The sequence below is a fragment of the Mytilus galloprovincialis genome, chromosome 10 (genome assembly GCF_965363235.1).
Source record: "Mytilus galloprovincialis chromosome 10, xbMytGall1.hap1.1, whole genome shotgun sequence".
NCBI lineage: Eukaryota > Metazoa > Mollusca > Bivalvia > Mytilida > Mytilidae > Mytilus > Mytilus galloprovincialis.
Genome location: NC_134847.1, coordinates 66,725,629 through 66,744,952, shown reverse-complemented (window position 1 = coordinate 66,744,952; position 19,324 = coordinate 66,725,629). Strand labels below are relative to the sequence as shown.

At 33.1% G+C, this 19,324-nt stretch overlaps 1 protein-coding gene across 1 annotated transcript; it reads left to right on the top strand.

The window, feature by feature from the left end:
* The first annotated feature begins 5,211 nt into the window (after nt 1-5,211).
* Nucleotides 5,212-19,324, top strand: LOC143048168 (low-density lipoprotein receptor-related protein 5-like). The gene is made up of 12 exons (XM_076221689.1): nt 5,212-6,516; nt 9,993-10,164; nt 10,353-10,574; nt 11,204-11,322; nt 12,004-12,288; nt 12,944-13,090; nt 13,927-14,101; nt 14,600-14,833; nt 15,277-15,395; nt 17,139-17,423; nt 17,779-17,919; nt 18,312-19,324. The coding sequence occupies exons 1-12, from the start codon at nt 6,438-6,440 to the stop codon at nt 18,341-18,343; spliced, it is 2,010 nt and encodes a 669-aa protein (XP_076077804.1). The 5' UTR covers nt 5,212-6,437; the 3' UTR covers nt 18,344-19,324.

The following is a 19,324-nucleotide window of genomic DNA, read 5'->3' as shown; positions in this document are numbered from 1 at the left end:
AAAGACATCCAAATCAAGAAATTGAAATTTAATACGAAAAATATTGTCTCGCTTATAAATTATGGAATAGACACGTCTTTAGAAGCGTTAGACATTTTGTTTAAGATCGTACTTACAAGCTTAAGGTTGATTTTTTTCCAATAGTGAATTATCATTCTCATATAAGCTTGATTGTTTTTTTCCGAAAATTTTGTACCTTTCAATCTTTTTTTTGTTGTAAATACTAATTCTATTTGTCTTAAATTATTGAACATGACTGTAGTTGCACCAAAGAAAGCATCGCTAAAACCAATTTGGCTGCTGAAATGTAATGAACGATGTATTGAGATTTGAAAAAAAAGGTATGGAGCAAATGTCAACGACGCATCAACCCAGCAATACAATTTAACAAAACAAATGGAAAAAGGACAAAAATAATATTTCCAGTTCAACATATATATTGGGGACATGTTCTTTATTTATAAAAAGTATTCATTTGTAATTAACAAGAAGAGGTTTTGTAGTGATTTATCTTGTGACTAAGCTTAGATGTACTACACAGTAGAGGAACGGACATGGAGAGTCAAGTATACGTTATCCGGTATATGGGGAATGACAGGATGTCCTCACACTTCAATCTAATGTTATATTGTTACATATTACAAGATAAGTGAACTGTTTATTTATGAAATTCTTATACTTTTCGAAGTTATGTCTTTCTTTACTGTGTTATCAGGTAAGAACAATTAAAATTAAAAAACAATATTTATTTTTTTTACATTTTGTCATGGCAGTCAGGAGCCTGATATTCAGTGGTCGTCGTTTGTTGCTGTTTTACATATTTGTTTTTCGTTCATTGTCTTGTACATTAATTATACCGCTAGTTTTCTAGTTTCAATTGTTTTACATTTGTGGTTTTGGGGCCTTTTTAAGAGGACTATGGGCTTTGTACTTTGTTGAAGACCGTACGTGTCATGTTGTCTCTTGTGGAGAGTTATCTCATTGGCAATCATACCACATCTTCTTTTTTATATTTGTTGTAGACATAATTAATGAAGGACACAAATATTAAAAACAAATTTGAGCAGTCTGTTTATTATAAGTTGTTTGTGTCCATAAATGTGCATTAATTGTAATTTCACTTCATGTACATGTAACTATCAACTTATTGGTTTTTATTACAGTCATGATGTATAGAGTCCCCTCACAGTCAACTCGATAATTGTTTGACTATCGTTAACAGTATTTGTTCTAAACAATATTTTATCAGCACAGAATGGAAGAGAAACTCGATGGTCAGAAAAGAAACTCACGATGTAGAAGTCTGTATGAGGTAATAAATGAAGAAAAAAGAAAATCAAAGCATAGTTCCTACAGTTCAGGCACCTCAGAAGTTGACTGTATCATTGCTGAAACCAGTATCTCTGAAGCCGTTGTAACAAGTGTTTCAACAGAAACTTTTGTTGTACTAGAACCTGGTAGTACGGTTAAACTAAGTGTAAGTGAAAATAAGGGAAAGGTTGACGACATTAAAAAGCCTTCAACAGCTGATACAGAGAAAGATAATACCAAAGTTACTGTTAAATTGATACCACAAAAAGAAGAGATGCCACAAGCAGAAAATATCGCTAACAATGTGCTATCAGAACCAAATACTAAGATTGAAGATGCAATCGTGAAAGTTGAAACTTTGAAGAAAGACAAAAAGACGAAAGACAAAAAAAGCACAAGTAAAAGCGCCAATAAAGAATCGAAAGCGACAAGGTCAAAAAACGATTCAGACAAAGAAATTACCACAGACAACACTGAGCAAAACGTGTCTGTATCAAAAGATGATACACAACCGAATTTTAAGGATGAAACATTACAAAATGGCGAGCCTACAACAACGGAAGGTGAAACGTCATTAGAACCGTCACACGAATCAGCATCGGCGGCTTCAGATGCTTTATTACAATCAGAATTGGTTTATTCACCGGAAGAAGTTGCTGTTATTGCACAGAAACTTACAATGGCTTTAGCAAAGCAAATGATAGAAGTCACCTCAAACTTGGGTAAAGAAATGATAAGCGCCGCAAACGATACATTGACATTATTCAACGGTTCCACACTCGAATTAGCAGATGTCGATTATTTTGTTATTTACAAAGCTGACAATCCGCAGCCAGGCGATGGCATTTCGTTTATAGCACGAATGGAATTGGGGACGAATGCAATTACTAAAGTTGTACCAGTAAGTCCTACCAAAGCATGGGTTTCTTATTATGGCGGTGGAATAAAACTGATCGACACCGTTAAGGAAGCAGTGGTTAATAAAATTGACATTCCAGGTCTTGAAACCATTGCAACACCCGATGAAACCTTTTTGTTCACAACCAATATAAAAAATTCTAACGTAGAGAAAATGCACACGGTTGGAGAAGGTGCATTTGGTTCTGCACCTATCGTCAAACTTAGTAAGTGTAGAATTGCATGTTTGTCGATGACAAAATCTGGAAAAAATATAATGGTTTGCGTTGAAAAAAGACATTCGTTTCTATGCATTCCCGGTAAAAGCGAGATTGTTGTTCAAATACACGAACTGAATGGTAAGCGCAGAAAGGAATTGAAACCTAAAGTCGATGGTAAACAAACTCTGACCTTGAAAGGTTATCCAATAGTGATGTGTGAGAATGTGAACGGGGATATATGTATTGCTTCATTTAGTAGCGTAGATCATTCATGCTCCGTTGAAGTTTACGATAAGCATCTAGAACGACGCTTTGTTTATGACGGTGATAAGACCCTGTCCCCTCGTTTCATGTGTGAGGATATTTGCACCGACAGCAAAGGAAACATTCTTATGCTGGACAATTCTCTCAAATACGTGCATATCGTTAACACAGATGGTGTTCTTGTCAAATTGATAACAACAGCAAAATATCAAATTGAAAATCCAAAATGTATAAATATTGACCCGGAAGGACGACTTTGGATAGGTCAGGGTCCTCCTGCTCAAATGATCATCTTGGAATATATTGTGTAAAAAATATTAAAATATGATGCCGACATTGATTTTGCTTTGGTTATTTCCAACATTGGATTTGGAGTATACAAATTGCAACATTTATGAATCTTCATTTAAACAGTTATAAAATGAGCATTTGTGTTGGTAGAAAAAGTAATATATACTTTGACTAAAGATTGATTTCTAGGCAGATTTTGCGCGAATTTTCGTTTGACCTTACTGCCACGTTTGATTTCATTAAGTATTTAAATAAGTCTTGAAATTTGTCATTTTGTTTGCTACTACATATGTAATCTTATTAAAAATTATACAGTCAATATTAAGTTAAATATGAAGAGTTATAATGACTGTATATCCATGCATCTTACAGATCAGAGTGATATTTTCAAACGTTTTAAGCCTGTAGAATAGATACTTTTATTTACTTAAACATTAATAACTGTTGTTCTAATGACATACTCGACAAAAACTCATGTTTTAAGTAAAACTATTATATTAATATAAGTGTATATACATGATAGTTGTCACTATAATATGAGGCCCAAGAGTTCGATAGGATATCTTAATAAAAGTTTAGTGCGCACGAGTTTTGAAAAATCGTCTTCATAATCGTTCAAGTAAAACAGTGTTGTGGTCCAAAAACATAAAACAATTAAGAGCAGCAATACCAACTGCATCTATACAGTAGTGTCAAAACTGTTTTAGGATGAACTTTGACCCAGAGTGTTGCAACCTTATAAAGTAGGGGATCCCTTGCAATAATTTTGATCTTTAATTGAAAATATAGTTTTATTCTTTTCAGCCAGGAAATGTAGGTTATATCAAAATTTTGTCTTTGGCAATTCATAATTTTACTTTAATAACTCGACTGTGCATTAATTTCTTTCGTTTAGTGCCAATTTAAAATGTATATACATGTAATTGCACAATAATTGGTTGAGTCTTATTTTTGTCTTAGCTATCCATTTATGAGTAAACCAGCACCTACAATACGCTGTGGTTATGTGTTTCACATTCGTTTTTTCATATTTACAATGCGTCTTTAGTATGAAAGATTTGTAATCTTCCTCGTCAAAATAAAATTATGTAGGAGACATTGGTGAGAATACGTGATCCTCTACATTTAGTTGTTTTCTATTTTACATGTAAGTATGTAGGTGGATATAATTATATGTAAGTGCTTTCTAATCTTTCCACGATTTGTTTCACATTTTTAAAAATATATAATCAATGCTTTATTTGTTCTTAAAATTGAGGATCAACATATTCTTATTTTTATATTTTGTTTAGATAATTTTTCTTGGCGTGTGTTAAATGTGGTTTTCCGTTTGTTTTTATTGAACATACGTCATATGCATTGTTTTTATAACTTGAAATTAAAAGTACGTATCATATAAGAAATTGTGCGAAGAGCCTCAAGTAAATTCATAATGTGTAATGACAAATACCAGTTATAGCCACTTTACCAAAACTGACTAACTATATTAAAAATAACCATCGATTTCTAAAACACCTACCCTTCATCTTCTTTCTCGAATAATCCCCATTGTATATGCATGTATGTCTACCGTTTTATGTAATGGTGAATATACTTAGAAGGTCGATCACACTTGCATGCAAAAGGAAAAAAGGGAAAGGGGACGTCGATATATGATTAAATTGAACGCACTAAAACTTTAAAACTATAAAGATACAACCATATTCAGCGACCATAAACAATTTTACCTTTCTGCCAGGTGATAGGATATCTTCAGCATATCTAGAAGTTAAATTGAAGTACTTTGAGTCCATAAAAAAGAATAGGTGTGTTTGCCCAAACGCTACCTACAGGCGCGGATCCAGAGGGGGGGGGGGGGGGGGGGTTCCGGGGGTTGGAACGCCCCCCTTTTTTTGACGATCAATGCATTTGAATGGGGACATGTAGTTGGACCCCCCCTTTGTCCTGGGCTAGGAACACCCCCCCCCCCTTTTTAAAATGGCTGGATCCGCCCCTGACCTATCCATAAAAAAGCTGCCTACTCAAATTCTTTTATTGTCCTGATTTGAAGAAGTTTTTTTTTTTAATCAGATAGGCATGAAGACTAATAAACACCCGATACTTCAATTTCTCTTTTTTGATAAAAAAAGAAAAAGAAAATACCTACCTACCTACCAACTGTCTCAACCTTTGGGTAGGGTTTGGGCAAACCAAAATATTTTTAATTGTGGCATGAAAGATTATTTTTTTTAAAACCTATATCTAGAGGATAAACCATAAATCAAAATGATCAACGAAATACAAATTGAAATTTGGTACGAATGAAGATAAATAGAAATCCACAGTATGTATACAAGCATTTTAATTCTAGTACGTTTTGTCAACTTATTGACTTTGACCATGTGAGTGCGACAAGGATAGAAGAAATTGGCGCAACCAATTAGTATAATGAAGATATTTATTCGAGATAAAAGGCATGGAATTGACAGACACAATAAGGAAAAATGACATACAAATAGAGCACTAGACGTACATAAGATTTTAAAGTTGCATACACTGAAGATCACTGAAATGGTTTACAGTTATGATCTCTAAACATAATAATTCAAAATGAAAATTATGAAAATTTTCATCATTTTAAAATTTGACTGGACTGTAATGCTATTTAAGGGACTAGATTTTCACTGTAGAGTAACCCCTTAGGACGACTGTAAAAAATATTGAATCTTATTTTCAATGGTGTCCTAAGTTCTTTCTAATCTACTTTCCTTTTCTAAAAATAGTATATTTTTGGAAACTATACAAAATCACTGACGAACATTTCAAAACTACATTTAAAAAATATCTTATTTTCGATTTCAATAGCGAGTGGTCACATTGTGTCCTTTGGTAAACAGAGACAGTTTCAAGTCTTAGTGTGATGAGTTTGTAAGTAGTATAAAACGAATCTGTATGAGTCTGAAGAAGAGCTAAGGAGAGAATTAACTTTAAATATCAATGCTCCATGGTTAGCCTACCACAGTAAAGTTAAATACGAATAAAAGGGACCAGAAATCAGTTAGAGAAGACTGGAATGATAATTCATTATTGCCAGTTTTTGAAAAATATATCTACCAGGAACCAGTTGGATAATACCGGGATGAAATAAGTATTGCCAGTATTTAAAAATATGGCTTATATTTCTAAATTCTTGCATAGTTTCTATTTTAAATCCAGAATTCCCCTTTGTCTTTTAAATTCTCTGCTCTATTTAATTTAAATAAAAATGTATTTTAAATGCTGGCAAATTATGACTATAACATAATAAATAGCTGGTTTAACTTACGTGTAGTTATTTATTGAATACATAAATTTTCATGAATCTATTTGTTACCCATAGCCAACATCGAAAGTACAAATATTTCATGAATTCATTATAACTCTAAACTTGGAGGAAGTTTATTTGACATTACAGACTTACATGTAATAGTGAACATGAAAACAGCAGATAGAAAAAATATAATTTTTCTGTGTTTTGGTAGTTTATTTTTACAAGTATCAGCATTATTTGATGGTATGTTAAACTGTTGTAATACACCGTTCACTTGTTTTGACAACTAAAAGCGTTTTTGTTTTAAGTAAAGACTTTCAATTTTAGAAATTATGTAGTTGTGTAAATATAATTTTTTTAACAAAATGACAATATAATACAGGTAAACTCATCGATCCTTGGAATAAAACTTATTTTTACAGGATATCTATTTAACGTTGTAGTTAAATTTTTGAATATCATTTTTATCGATATTAACATTGTAATTTGATTTTGGTTTTGATGAATTAACATAAAAAATGATATCTGTTTGGCTGTACAGTACGCAAACGTATGGTCCTACACATTTCCGATAGTATAGTATTCGAAATGAATTTTTGGAATGCGTCAAAAAGACAACAACCCGACCAATAGAGCAGAAAACAGACGACGACAACAAATGGGTCTTCAGCACAGCGAGAAATCAAATTCTGAAACCATTCTGAAACGGGCTTCACTTTGCCCCCAGAAAGCTTTAAAACATATAAATTAACTTAGATTAAAAAAAAAAAAACATAAGCATGTAGTTATATTTTTGCATTGGAAAAGGTCATGCTTTTCTCAGAGCATTTACCTTAATGCATTAGGTGTCTACTGATTGGGACATAAGCCTGGCAGACTAGGATTTATTAAGAAGTTGTTATTCAGTGGCGGATTCAGAGGGGGGCGTAGAGGGCATACGCCCCCCCCCCTTTTGCTTGGACTTTTTGTTTTTGTAAAATAATTACTATAGTAACTAGATTTAATTTGCCATGTCCCGTGTATTTTGTTTTTATGCGACAATTCGTTACTTATAAAGATATTTTTGCTCGTATTTACTGTAATATATTATTGGTTATGTCAAAGTCATGTGATTCGCTGCGCTTGAGTTAACTAGTGCATCGAAAAAATGTCACTACAGTCATTTCCAAATTCAAATTATAGTAACACATTGCTTATGCTGCTCATCAAGGGTGACAAGCATGACACCTTCAAAGCGACAAGGAATTGAGCAAGAACGTACTGACTTCTATTTCACAATTCCAGCAAACGGAAAGTAATACTCTATTACACGCTCATGAAGAAAAAAAGTTTCACTGCAATATTATTTACCTTCGAAAACATGTTAACCCCACACGCCCCAGCCTATCAATAACATAGCTGAATAAGGATCCCCAGTCTGTAATCTTTAGATAGATTTAAAGTCTAAGGTACGGACCATTTGATTTGAAGGAGTAGTCTGAGATGTTTGAGAAAACAAATTCTTAGTCTGATTTATCTGGATTGAAAACAATAATTTTATCCACTTATTTACTATTAGAAACACAAATTTCCAACAGAATTATTAAGCATTAAATGAACATGCATGATGAATAATAAACGGACATGTTTTTTTGGGGCCGGGAGTTTGCATGTAAATCCTATATCTGACCGGAATGTCTCTTTCGCCGAACTGATATATTGAATACTTTTTTCAAGTTCCGACTGCAACCTGCCTGCTGGGTGTGGCCTTTATGTCTCCATTTGTCGATCGTCATTCGTAAATTTGTTGTCATTTCAGACTCATTCGTAGCCTTTGATTGATTTGGAACCCCTCACTTTCCTTGTTGTCTGAAACATTTCAACCAAACATTTGGATAGAAATTGCTTGTTTGTGTCTTGACTCGTGTCGGTCGTATTGTAAAATTCATTGAATAGCTCGGCGTATATCTTGTTTACAACAAAAAATCTGTGAGGTTATACTAACTTAACACACAACAAACGAGAATTTTCCATGTCAATTTTTTACTGAAAAGTCCTCATCAAATATATTCAGTTAGTACATAGCTTTGGATACATCTAATCTTATTAGCCAGATTGTGAGACATTCTAGGAGATTTACACATCTTTTCTAATGCGCTTTTGTTACACCACTGTGTCAGGATATTTAGTATTGAGCCCTTACAATCATGACTGTTGTCTATAGGTGTATGGTGACTGTCTGTAACATTTGTTGTCTATAGGTGTATGGTGACTGTCTGTAACATTTGTTGTCTATAGGTGTATGGTGACTGTCTGTAACATTTGTTGTCTATAGGTGTATGGTGACTGTCTGTAATGTTGTCTATAGGTGTATGGTGACTGTCTGTAACATTTGTTGTCTATAGGTGTATGGTGACTGTCTGTAACATTTGTTGTCTGTAGGTGTATGGTGACTGTCTGTAACATTTGTTGTCTGTAGGTGTATGGTGACTGTCTGTAACATTTGTTGTCTGTAGGTGTATGGTGACTGTCTGTAACATTTGTTGTCTGTAGGTGTATGGTGACTGTCTGTAACATTTGTTGTCTGTAGGTGTATGGTGACTGTCTGTAACATTTGTTGTCTATAGGTGTATGGTGACTGTCTGTAACATTTGTTGTCTATAGGTGTATGGTGACTGTCTGTAACATTTGTTGTCTGTAGGTACTAAAGTCATGTGTATGGTGACTGTCTGTAACATTTGTTGTCTATAGGTGTATGGTGACTGTCTGTAACATTTGTTGTCTGTAGGTGTATGGTGACTGTCTGTAACATTTGTTGTCTATAGGTGTATGGTGACTGTCTGTAACATTTGTTGTCTATAGGTGTATGGTGACTGTCTGTAACATTTGTTGTCTGTAGGTACTAAAGTCATGTGTATGGTGACTCTCTGTAACATTTGTTGTCTGTAGGTTTGGTTGTTTCACATTTTGTTATGCATTGATCTTTTTCATCTGGACTACTGTACGTACATGAATGTTATTGGTTTTACGAATTGTTGAAGTCCGTGCGTTTATCTATAGTTGCTGACATCTCTTTATTTTGCTCTGGTCGATAGTTGTCTCATTTGAAATCATACTGCATCTCCTTATTCTCATATCTATAAAGAACTGCAAAGGAGTGTAAATTAAAGTACCTGTTCAGTAGTCGTCGTTTGTTGATGTGGTTCATAATTTTTCTCGTTTCTCTTTTTTTATATAGATTAGACTTTTTGTTTTTTGTTTTACACTAGTCATTTTGGGTCCATTTGAAGCTTGCTGTTCGTTTTGAGTCAATGGTCCGTGTTGAACGCCGTATTTTGACCTATAATTGTTTACTTTTAACACATTGTGACTTGGAATGAGTGTTGTTTCATTGGCACCCAAACCACATCTTCTAAAGCTTCATTTCTTTTATGAACAAGCGGGGTTTTTTTATTATCAAAAACTTATATATAGTTGATTCAAGATAATAAAAAGATTACATTCTCCCAATATAAAAAGGGATATCAATATAAAAGTGAATATGAACATGTTGTTTCAAAGTAAAAAATGAATGCTATTTGGTCGGGATTTTGACTCTTTGACACATTCCCCATTTCCATTTCCATTTTCATTTTAGATAACAAAATGATATGATGAATACTGAACGTCAAAGGTGAATAAGAAGAAAAAAAGGATTTGTTTATCTTAATAAAAACGCTGCTCAATTTTATTTTTCACAGGAACACATCCAAATTTATTGTACGCTAATATACTTCAAATCGACTCAATTGAAATAAACACATGGAGAAACAAGAGTGTTGTTCCCGGCTTGTCCCGGGCAATATCATTAGATTATCACTATTCCATGGGGCTTATCTTCTGGACAGATGTTCTAGAAATGAAAATAGCAACGTAAGTAATATCGTTTCATATGAGTTTCTCTGATCAGCATATTATAAATCGTTCAAAACAAACTATCAATCATTTAAAGATATTTGTTATATACCAGGTTAAACATTTTTAAACTAATACCTATATTGCAATGTAGTCAAACATGAAAAAAAACAACTTTAATTTTCCATTTTCCCCCATTAAAACAGGATGCATATAGATAACATGCTGAACATAAACGAAGACTTAGTAAGAACAAAGATTGGTAGACCTGATGGTATAGCCGTTGATTGGATCTACAACCATCTGTATTGGACTGACGATGTTTACCATCATATACAAGTCTCTAATCTAGACGGCAGTATGAGAAGGACACTTATTGATTATGGAATAGAAAGACCCAGAGCTCTCGCTCTAGATCCTAACAGAGGGTACGTCAATATAATACAATGGGTTATGTATTAACTATCTTATTATTTCGCGATTAGACTTCCAGATTCCTTTGACTTCAAGGCATATATATGCTTTGACTGCTTCAACTATTCGTTTAAACACAACGGTTTACCGAATTTTATATGTTCTATTTCGCCATGTTTATTTTTACAGAAGCTTCATTTCTATTTCATATCCAAGGTTTCAACGTTGAGCGTTCCTTTTAAGTGACCTGAAAAGCCCTTCGAGGGAAGAATGTTTTGATGCGAATTTCAATCAGTTTAATTGATAAAAAGTAAAATCCCCAAAATACTGAACTCCGAGGAAAATTCAAAACGGAAAGTCCGTAATTAAATGGCAAAATCAAATGATAAAACACATCAAACGAATGGACATCAACTGTCATACTCCTGACTTGGCACAGTCATTTTCAAATGTAGAAAATGATGGATTGAAACTGGTTTTAAAGCGCTAAACCTCTCACTTGTAGGATAGGAATTTATACTAAAGAAACAGAAATGTCGCAACTTGACATGTAAACAATTTTCAATAAGAAGAAAACTCACACAAACTAACATAGGCGTCACGCACTATGGTTAAACACTAATCCTTTGAATTTTCGTTGTAGAATAATGTTCTTCTCTGACTGGGGAAGTGTTCCTCGGATAGAAAGATGTGGACTAGATGGACGGGATAGGCAGATTATAGTAGTGACTGATATTGCTTGGCCTAATGGACTTGTTATAGGTATTCAATACACATTAGTTTTTTACAAGCGCCATTAGCTGCAACATTATGATTAAATATTGCAATTGGTTTAGAAATATGCATGCTACCTCTGCTGATTAGAAGTAACACAGCACCATTACTTGCAAACGCTTATTTCCACTGTACTTTTGAAAGTCTTCAAGGAAAATGAATACCAAAATAAGCATATATATTTTACATAGTAATACGAAACTCTTTCATGTACAGCTTCAATCGTCATAGGCGCCTCGGAAACCTAGTTAACTAAGTAGTCGAACTAATGTTTCACTAGTCAGTGAATCGACACGGAGGTTGTAAGTTTGAATTTAGCACTTGGCAGGTGCTCTCGATTCCGATCTTAATAGACTAGGATTATCAGTTTTCTCACCGAAAGTCGATTGTTCTCTCTGGGCACACACTCTTCCTCCACCAATATAAACTGACCACCCTGAAATAGCACAATAGTGTTGAAAGTGGGTTTTAAACATTAATCAATCAATCAATCAATCAATCAATCAATCATCAATCAATAATCATAACTGAGTAATGTTAACAAAGCGCTTGGTTAGAAACAAATATTCTGGATGTTCTTATTAAAGCTAAATGGTATTTTTCAAAGACCATAATTATTATTTGAATATATTTTTTTAATGTTAAAATCATCAAATTCTTAAACTGTAGATCACAAAGATGAAAGACTTTACTGGACAGATGGAGCTTTATTTCAAATTAAATCGTCAACATTGGACGGAAAAGATGTAAAGACAATAATTAAAGATGTCAAATACCTACCTCATCCATTTGGTATCGCTGTTCATGACCAATATGTTTACTGGACTAATTGGGAGTATAAGTCGCTGTTGAGAACTAATAAATACGACGGATCTTACGTCGAAACAGTACAAAGAGACTTGACGTCACCAATGGATATTAAATTGTATGACAGCAATGTTCAGCCAGATTTGGGTATGTGTTTTAGTATATTAACTTCTCTACGATTGGCGGTCATGGAGTATTTTATTAAAAGTAATTGCTAGGTCTGTTCATTAAACTATTAATTATTTCGTTTTGACATTAACTTCGGTACTGACATGATTAACAACAAACCTTTCTAAGTTTGCCCATTTATAAATTTTGAAGTATAAAGAAACTAAGGTTGCAACATCCTCAGGCAAAATGGTTTTAGAAGGATTTGGATATTGGTTTAGGTCATTTCTTATTATATAGCTCTTCAACAGTTTACAGGTTTATTCATCCTTGGCGTTCAAATAGTCGTCTTTGTGCGCTCCTGATGAAGGTAAATCCACCACGTGTTGTTTTTAATGTATCAAGCACAAGTCGAGTCCATAAATTTAATGATACTAGAAGTACAAAAAAACATATAGGAAAGGTAAGAAGATACCAAGAGAACAGTTTCAACGCCTACAAATCAATAGTCGACTCAAAAACAGATAAAAATCTACAAAAAAATTCAAAGAACATTCAGGACTAAATATTTATGGCTTCAGAGTGTTTCATTTACATATAATTACGTGTACCTACCTAACAATATTTGTTTCTGCATTGGCCATTCTGTTTTATGAACATATAATGCCATTGGTATGCCTTTTTTATACTACAGGAGGAAATGTTTGTGGATATTTTAACGGAGGATGTTCACATCTGTGTTTTCCAACATCACCATGGTCAGAAAGAAACGCTAAGTACACGTGTTCTTGTCCGGATGGTTATGATATCGAGTCTGATAATCAAACTTGTACAAAACAGGGTAGGTGTTTGAATACAGTTGTAAGAAAACTGTATGATGTTTTTTATCAAAATTATGATCACCTTTCATATTCTAATCGTCATAGGTCTACTAGAACACAACCGTTACATCGCGGGTCCATGACTGAATTAAAGTACCTATACACTAGTTTTAGTCTTGCTTTCAGTTTTCATAATGTCATCTGATAGAGTCATAGTGATTGTAAGGTGCAACGTTTTGTCTCTGCTTTCGAACATTATCTGTTTGAACCCATCCTGATTTTCTTACAACAATAATCATTTTTTAATATATATTAAATTTGATTTTTTTGTCTTATTAACCAATTAGTGGTGATGAGGTGGAAAAAGACAGACTTGTTAAATAGTGTACTTGGCATAGATAACCTTAGCTGTATTTGGCAACACTTTTAGGAATTTTGGGTCTCAATGTTCTTCAACTTCAACTTCGTACTTTATTTGGCTTTTTTTTTTTTTAATTTTTTGGATTCGAGCGTCTGGCGTATATATAAAATTTAGTCCTGGTATCTATGATGAGTTTATTTAGTGTTACATGGAAATAAAAAAAATAGTAGTAGATGAAACCAAGTTTATCTGATTCAGGAGGGATTTTCAGATACAACAAACAATTGCTTGTAACATGTACTATTGCTTTCGATATCGGATTCGACCCGGGACTTGTTCTTGTGGATTTTGTTTTCTATAAGGACTGAAATATCTCTTTGTGTAAACTATCAATTTAAGCTACATTTGTTTTTTATTAAATTTTCCTATTTGCGTCAGTAAATTAACAGGTTATAATGATAAATATAAATATGTATTATAATAAATTTATTTTAGGAGGAAATGCACAGTTAATTATAGCTGAACATCAGAGCATTTCTAGGATAGATTTAGAATCTCTTCAATCAGACGCTCTTGATGTGACAGGCTTACTGAACACTGTAGCAGTAGACTTTCACTTGGAGAAAGATCTGGTATTCTGGACAGATGTTACATTGAAAAGCATTTACGTGTAAGGCATACTATATATCCTGTATCCATGCACAGAAGCGTATTAATGTCATAGATCTTATTTTTTTATAAATTCTTTTTGTTTTGTTTTTTCTTTATATTGCAAGAATTCTCTTCATACACAACTATTGTATAATTGAAAGTGGGTCAATCTTACTTAAACGACCCTAATTCAGGTATAATATACACAAATAAGGAGATGTGGTTTAAAATACCAATTAGGTGTCCATACGGACTTCCTTTTTTCCCCATTTCCTTTCTCAATTTTATTCAATAATGGGCGAAACACACACCGTCTTATATATATGTGAAGAACACGGACTTCAACAATAAATATTCGATTTTATTTCAACATCAGGAAACTCTCTTGTCACGGTTTTCTAAAGTACGCTGCAAATTCTTATAAAATCTTTTATCTTTTAAAATCGTTTGCAAATGTTCTCAATATCACTGATCGATATTTATTAAATTTTTGTGTTGTCACCTATATCTATTTCAGTTCTTATTTGTCTGGAGGATTGCTATCAGGGCTAGGAATACGAAAGGCGATAATATCAGAGAATATAAATACACCTGATGGTATGGCGGTAGATTGGATCTATGACCACATTTACTGGACAGACGCAGGCCTGAATCATATACAAGTGTCCAATCTAGATGGATCATTTAGGAAAACTTTGATCAATACTAGATTAGATGAACCAAGGGCTATAGCTTTACTTCCACAGGAAGGGTATGTTGTAAGCTAATCTCGTAAATATAAAAACATGTAGACTAAAGTAATTAATAGCGAGCAGTTAAATAACAGTATTCACAGGGAGCAAAAAATAACAACAGTTATGTGTTTTGAATGCCCCGTTTGAAGCTTTCAAAAGACCATGTTTCTGTTTAAAACAAGGACTCATTAGTAACTCATAGAATATGATATTGAGCATGAGTCCTATGCGTTTTATTGATGTGTAAATGTGTGTTAGTTAAATATTGAGGTTGCTGTCTCATTGACGTTTATCCCACATCTTCTCTGGTTTGTATATTAACCGTTACGACTAGAACACGACGGATTGAAATGCTAGAACAGCTAATGCTTTAATCGAAAGAGGAACCGTTTTGTTTACATGAATGTAATAATAGTATTGTTTACTGGTATCTGTTATTTACAATTATATCTCATTACAGCTTAATGTTCTTTACTGACTGGGGTATTAACCCAAAGATTGAACGGTGCGCTATGGATGGCAGCAAACGATACACAATAATTACCAAGGAAATAAGGTGGCCAAATGGTATTGTTATCGGTAAGATCAGCACAGAACGTTTTGAAAAAAGATTTTTTTCACGGTGTTAGTAAATAGACAACCATGCTTTATTCAATACATAATTGGTCAGTGTTTTGTCGTCTGTTGCGCACTTGTAACAAACATTGTGCATGACAGTTGAATCTAAATATAATGTAAAGGAAATCTTAAATTGTATAAAAGCCTGAAGAGCACTAAATCTAGATAAGCACCGAACATATACACCATAACCGGCCCGGTAACACTCAGATGACAATATTAGAATTTAATACATCTACCATATCCATTGGTTCTATGGAAGTCACTGTGTGGATGTTGTAGGTTAGAAAAATCATAACTGTCATTGGAAAGCTGACCATGAAAGGACTGTCTTACCGAAAGTTGTTTTACACTAGAAATAGTGTAAAATCATTGATATGGTCATATTTATAAATTAACTGTTAAAAACACTTTTGAATTCTTGAAATACTAAGGCTTTTTTACCTCAGGAATAGATTAACTTAGATGTATTTGGCACAACTTTTAGGAATTTTGGTCCTCAATGCTCTTCAACTTCGTACTTTATTTGGCCTTTTTAACTTTTTAAAGCGTCACTGATGAGTCTTTTGTAGACGAAACGAGCGTCTGGCATGAATACAAAATATAATCCTGGTATCTATGATGAGTTTATTCATACCACTTTTAAAATATGCCTGCTTCAAGCTTCATGTTATTAAAAAACTTCGATTGCAATTATATAATTATGTGACTGGCGAGGTCCTACTAAAGCGCCCGGGTGAATAAAAAGCGCCCGGGGAAAAGAAAAAGCGCCTGGGGAAAATATATAGAAATTGTATTGGCATGAGACAACTTTGTGTCGATGAAATGAATTATGTACATTGATTTTTTTTTAATTGTAGACAAGTTTTTTGCAAATTCAGATATTAGACATTTGTTATAAAACACAAAAACAATGACTGAATCACCGATAAGCAGCCGCGGTTTAAACAGTTTTGGTTTTATAAAAAACAAATACAAAATGTATAATAAATTTTTTAAATATTTTTTTACGGCATATTCCACAAGGCCAGAATACCATATTTCCTTTAGCAGTGGGGTTAACCTTTCTTAGTGACAGGCATGTTGAAACCCTTCCACGATCTTCCAATGGCAATTCAAGTGTGTTTAATAAAATACAACACTTTGAAGAGTGTTCACCATGCAGGTGCGAATATTAGACCTCGAGCACTATTTTTTTTTTAATAACGAAATATACGTTTTGATCGAGGACAATATCGTTCATGATTTTTCTATATACTATTGTTTATATTTACGGCTTACTTACTTATATACAATTTTGAAATCTAAAATGTAAAAGTGCAACAACACTATCTACACATTTTTAGACAAAACAAGCAATATTATTTTTAAAAATATTTTTATTCAAGAAAACATTTATTGTTATAAAATATTATAATTGTATTCTCCCGGGTGCTTTTTCTTTTCCCGGGCGCTCTCAGGCGCTCCCGGGCGCTTTTTAGTAGGACCGGACTGGCGGGAATGGTAGTTAACTTTTATAGCCGACTATACAGTATGGAGTTTTCTCCATGTTGAAGGCCTTGCGGTTGCCTATTATTGCTAACTATAATTTTATTGGATATTGTCACATTGACAATCATACCACATCTCATTTTTTATATTGTCGTTTTGTGAAGCTTTATTTTGAGTTTCAAATATAAACACTAGATTTTTTTTTATATCTAGATAACATTGGAAGACGTATATATTGGACCGATGGTTATCTTCAACTCTTAAAATCTTCGACATTTGATGGAACTGATGTTTTCACGATAGTCCAGTTCGCTCAAAAGACATTTCCACAGCCATTCGGTATAGAATTATATGATGATCAAATATACTGGACTAACTGGAATGATAAGAGTGTTTACACGGTTCATAAATACAAAGGCAATGATATGAAGCCACTGATAACTGGACTAAAAGCACCGAGAAATCTGAAGATCATATCAAAAGAAACACAGAAGAAAGGTAATATAAAGGATTAATGCATTCTGTCAGATAACAAAATTGTTTTTTTAAATATCGCTTGCGTTGTTACTTGTATTACATAAACTCCTGAATCATCCCTAACGACGAACTGTCTATCTCTCTATCAGTATATTAACTCATCATAGATACCAGGATTATAATTGTTTATACCAGAAGTGCGTTTCATCTAAAAGGAAAATGGTGTTATCAGCTGGTTATCATAATGTTACAGAGGTCTCTTTAGTCGCTTTTGGCAGTGACACGAACTTTATCCTTACACTCTAGAACATTTAACGTTTTCAATTTTCCTCGGAGTTCGGTATTTTTGTTATTTTTAATTTTTACTTTAAACCAGGTACAAATCTATGTGGGAATAATAATGGTGGCTGTCTACATCTGTGTCTCCCTGTTCCGATCAATTTAAACAGTGCAGGGTATAGCTGTATTTGTGCTGACATGTTTCACCAGGACAACAAATTGGAATGTATTAAGAAAGGTACATTTATTATTCATGTATTTATATATTTCTTTATTTTGTTTGCATAACGACATTTATATTATTGGTATCTAAAACAAGAACAATGTTGAAATTGATTTTTGTTTTTGTTTTAACCGTTATAAGAACTAAAACCGGGTACAAAAAAATATATAAATCAAGACATACTAGAAATGTAACCAAACACAAGGACCGAAAAGTGTACATTGCTTAAAAACAATAAATACATGTGTACGTATCTGATTTTTTTTCATCAGCTACTTGATTATATGTATATTTATGAAACCAAAAGTATATATTTTTGGTTACTCATTTTTATCAAAATATATTTAAAAGTACCATAATCGGATTGGTATATAAGTCTATAATTTTTGATTATGTATTTATTTTAGATCCAGCAGAGTTGGTCAAAGACGAGCTGTAAAGACGGATACTAAATATTTGTTACACTATGAGAGTTTATAACTTTTAAATGAGATCTACTGCTGGCTGGTGTCAGTATGTCATAAATTTGTATCATCATATTAAGACTTTCATTCTGTGACCATTAGACCATCAAATAAACTTAAATTATTTCACTAGACTAACATTCCATTCGGACTTTTCCGTAGCAAGTGAGGACAATTTCAATCATTTAACGTCACAATTTGTTTAGTTTTCTGACTATTCTTATCTAAATGAATCTAACAATTTTCCACTCCTAAAACAAACAATAGTGTATGAGAATCTACTGTGATAAAAAATGGAACGTACGTCAGACACACGTTTCGTCTACATAAGACCCATCAGTGGATCAACATAGTTGGAAGGTCAAAATGATTCATATTTATTTTGTAGCTGAAGAGCAATACAAAACCGACAATTTCGAAAATTTGTGTCAATTACGACATTCAATCTTATAAAATTTTCATTCTACGTTTCATTTTTAAATACATGCAATTTAGATATTGTAAGGTCAGGAGAGCATCTGGTCGATAGTAAACTTTACTAAGAAAACGATGTAACCCTTTTGAAATAATGGATCTTTGCAAAGAGGGAAAAATGTATGAAAGTAATAAAAAACGCGGAAGACACTTACAGCAAAAGACTAATAGACACGAACGTTCACGAAATATGCACAGAAAACAAACGTTTGAGCAAAATGAACCCAACCATAAACAGAGGATGAATTCAGAAGCTAAATGTTTATGAATTGGTTTCAAAATATTTGCACCAATCATTCCCAGATGGCTTATGAAATGAAACATTGAATAATCAACAAACAAACATGTTGTGGTTGTTCCAACACTTTTGTTAAAATGAAATTGCATTTAATTGAAATTTTTACACCAAATCATAAATTTATATGGAAGACATTGTATTATTGTTAGTTTTTTCTTCTTCAGTAAAATGACATAGCTGTGTT

What these genes read in the sequence shown, in the direction of transcription:
- LOC143048168 (XM_076221689.1), top strand. Translation starts at nt 6,438, where the DNA reads ATGAAAACAGCAGATAGAAAAAATATAATTTTTCTGTGTTTTGGTAGT. An exon ending in CAATGTTCAGCCAGATTTGG is followed by an intron (nt 12,289 to 12,943) that starts GTATGTGTTTTA and finishes TTTATACTACAG; the next exon opens with GAGGAAATGTTTGTGGATAT. An exon ending in TCAAACTTGTACAAAACAGG is followed by an intron (nt 13,091 to 13,926) that starts GTAGGTGTTTGA and finishes AATTTATTTTAG; the next exon opens with GAGGAAATGCACAGTTAATT.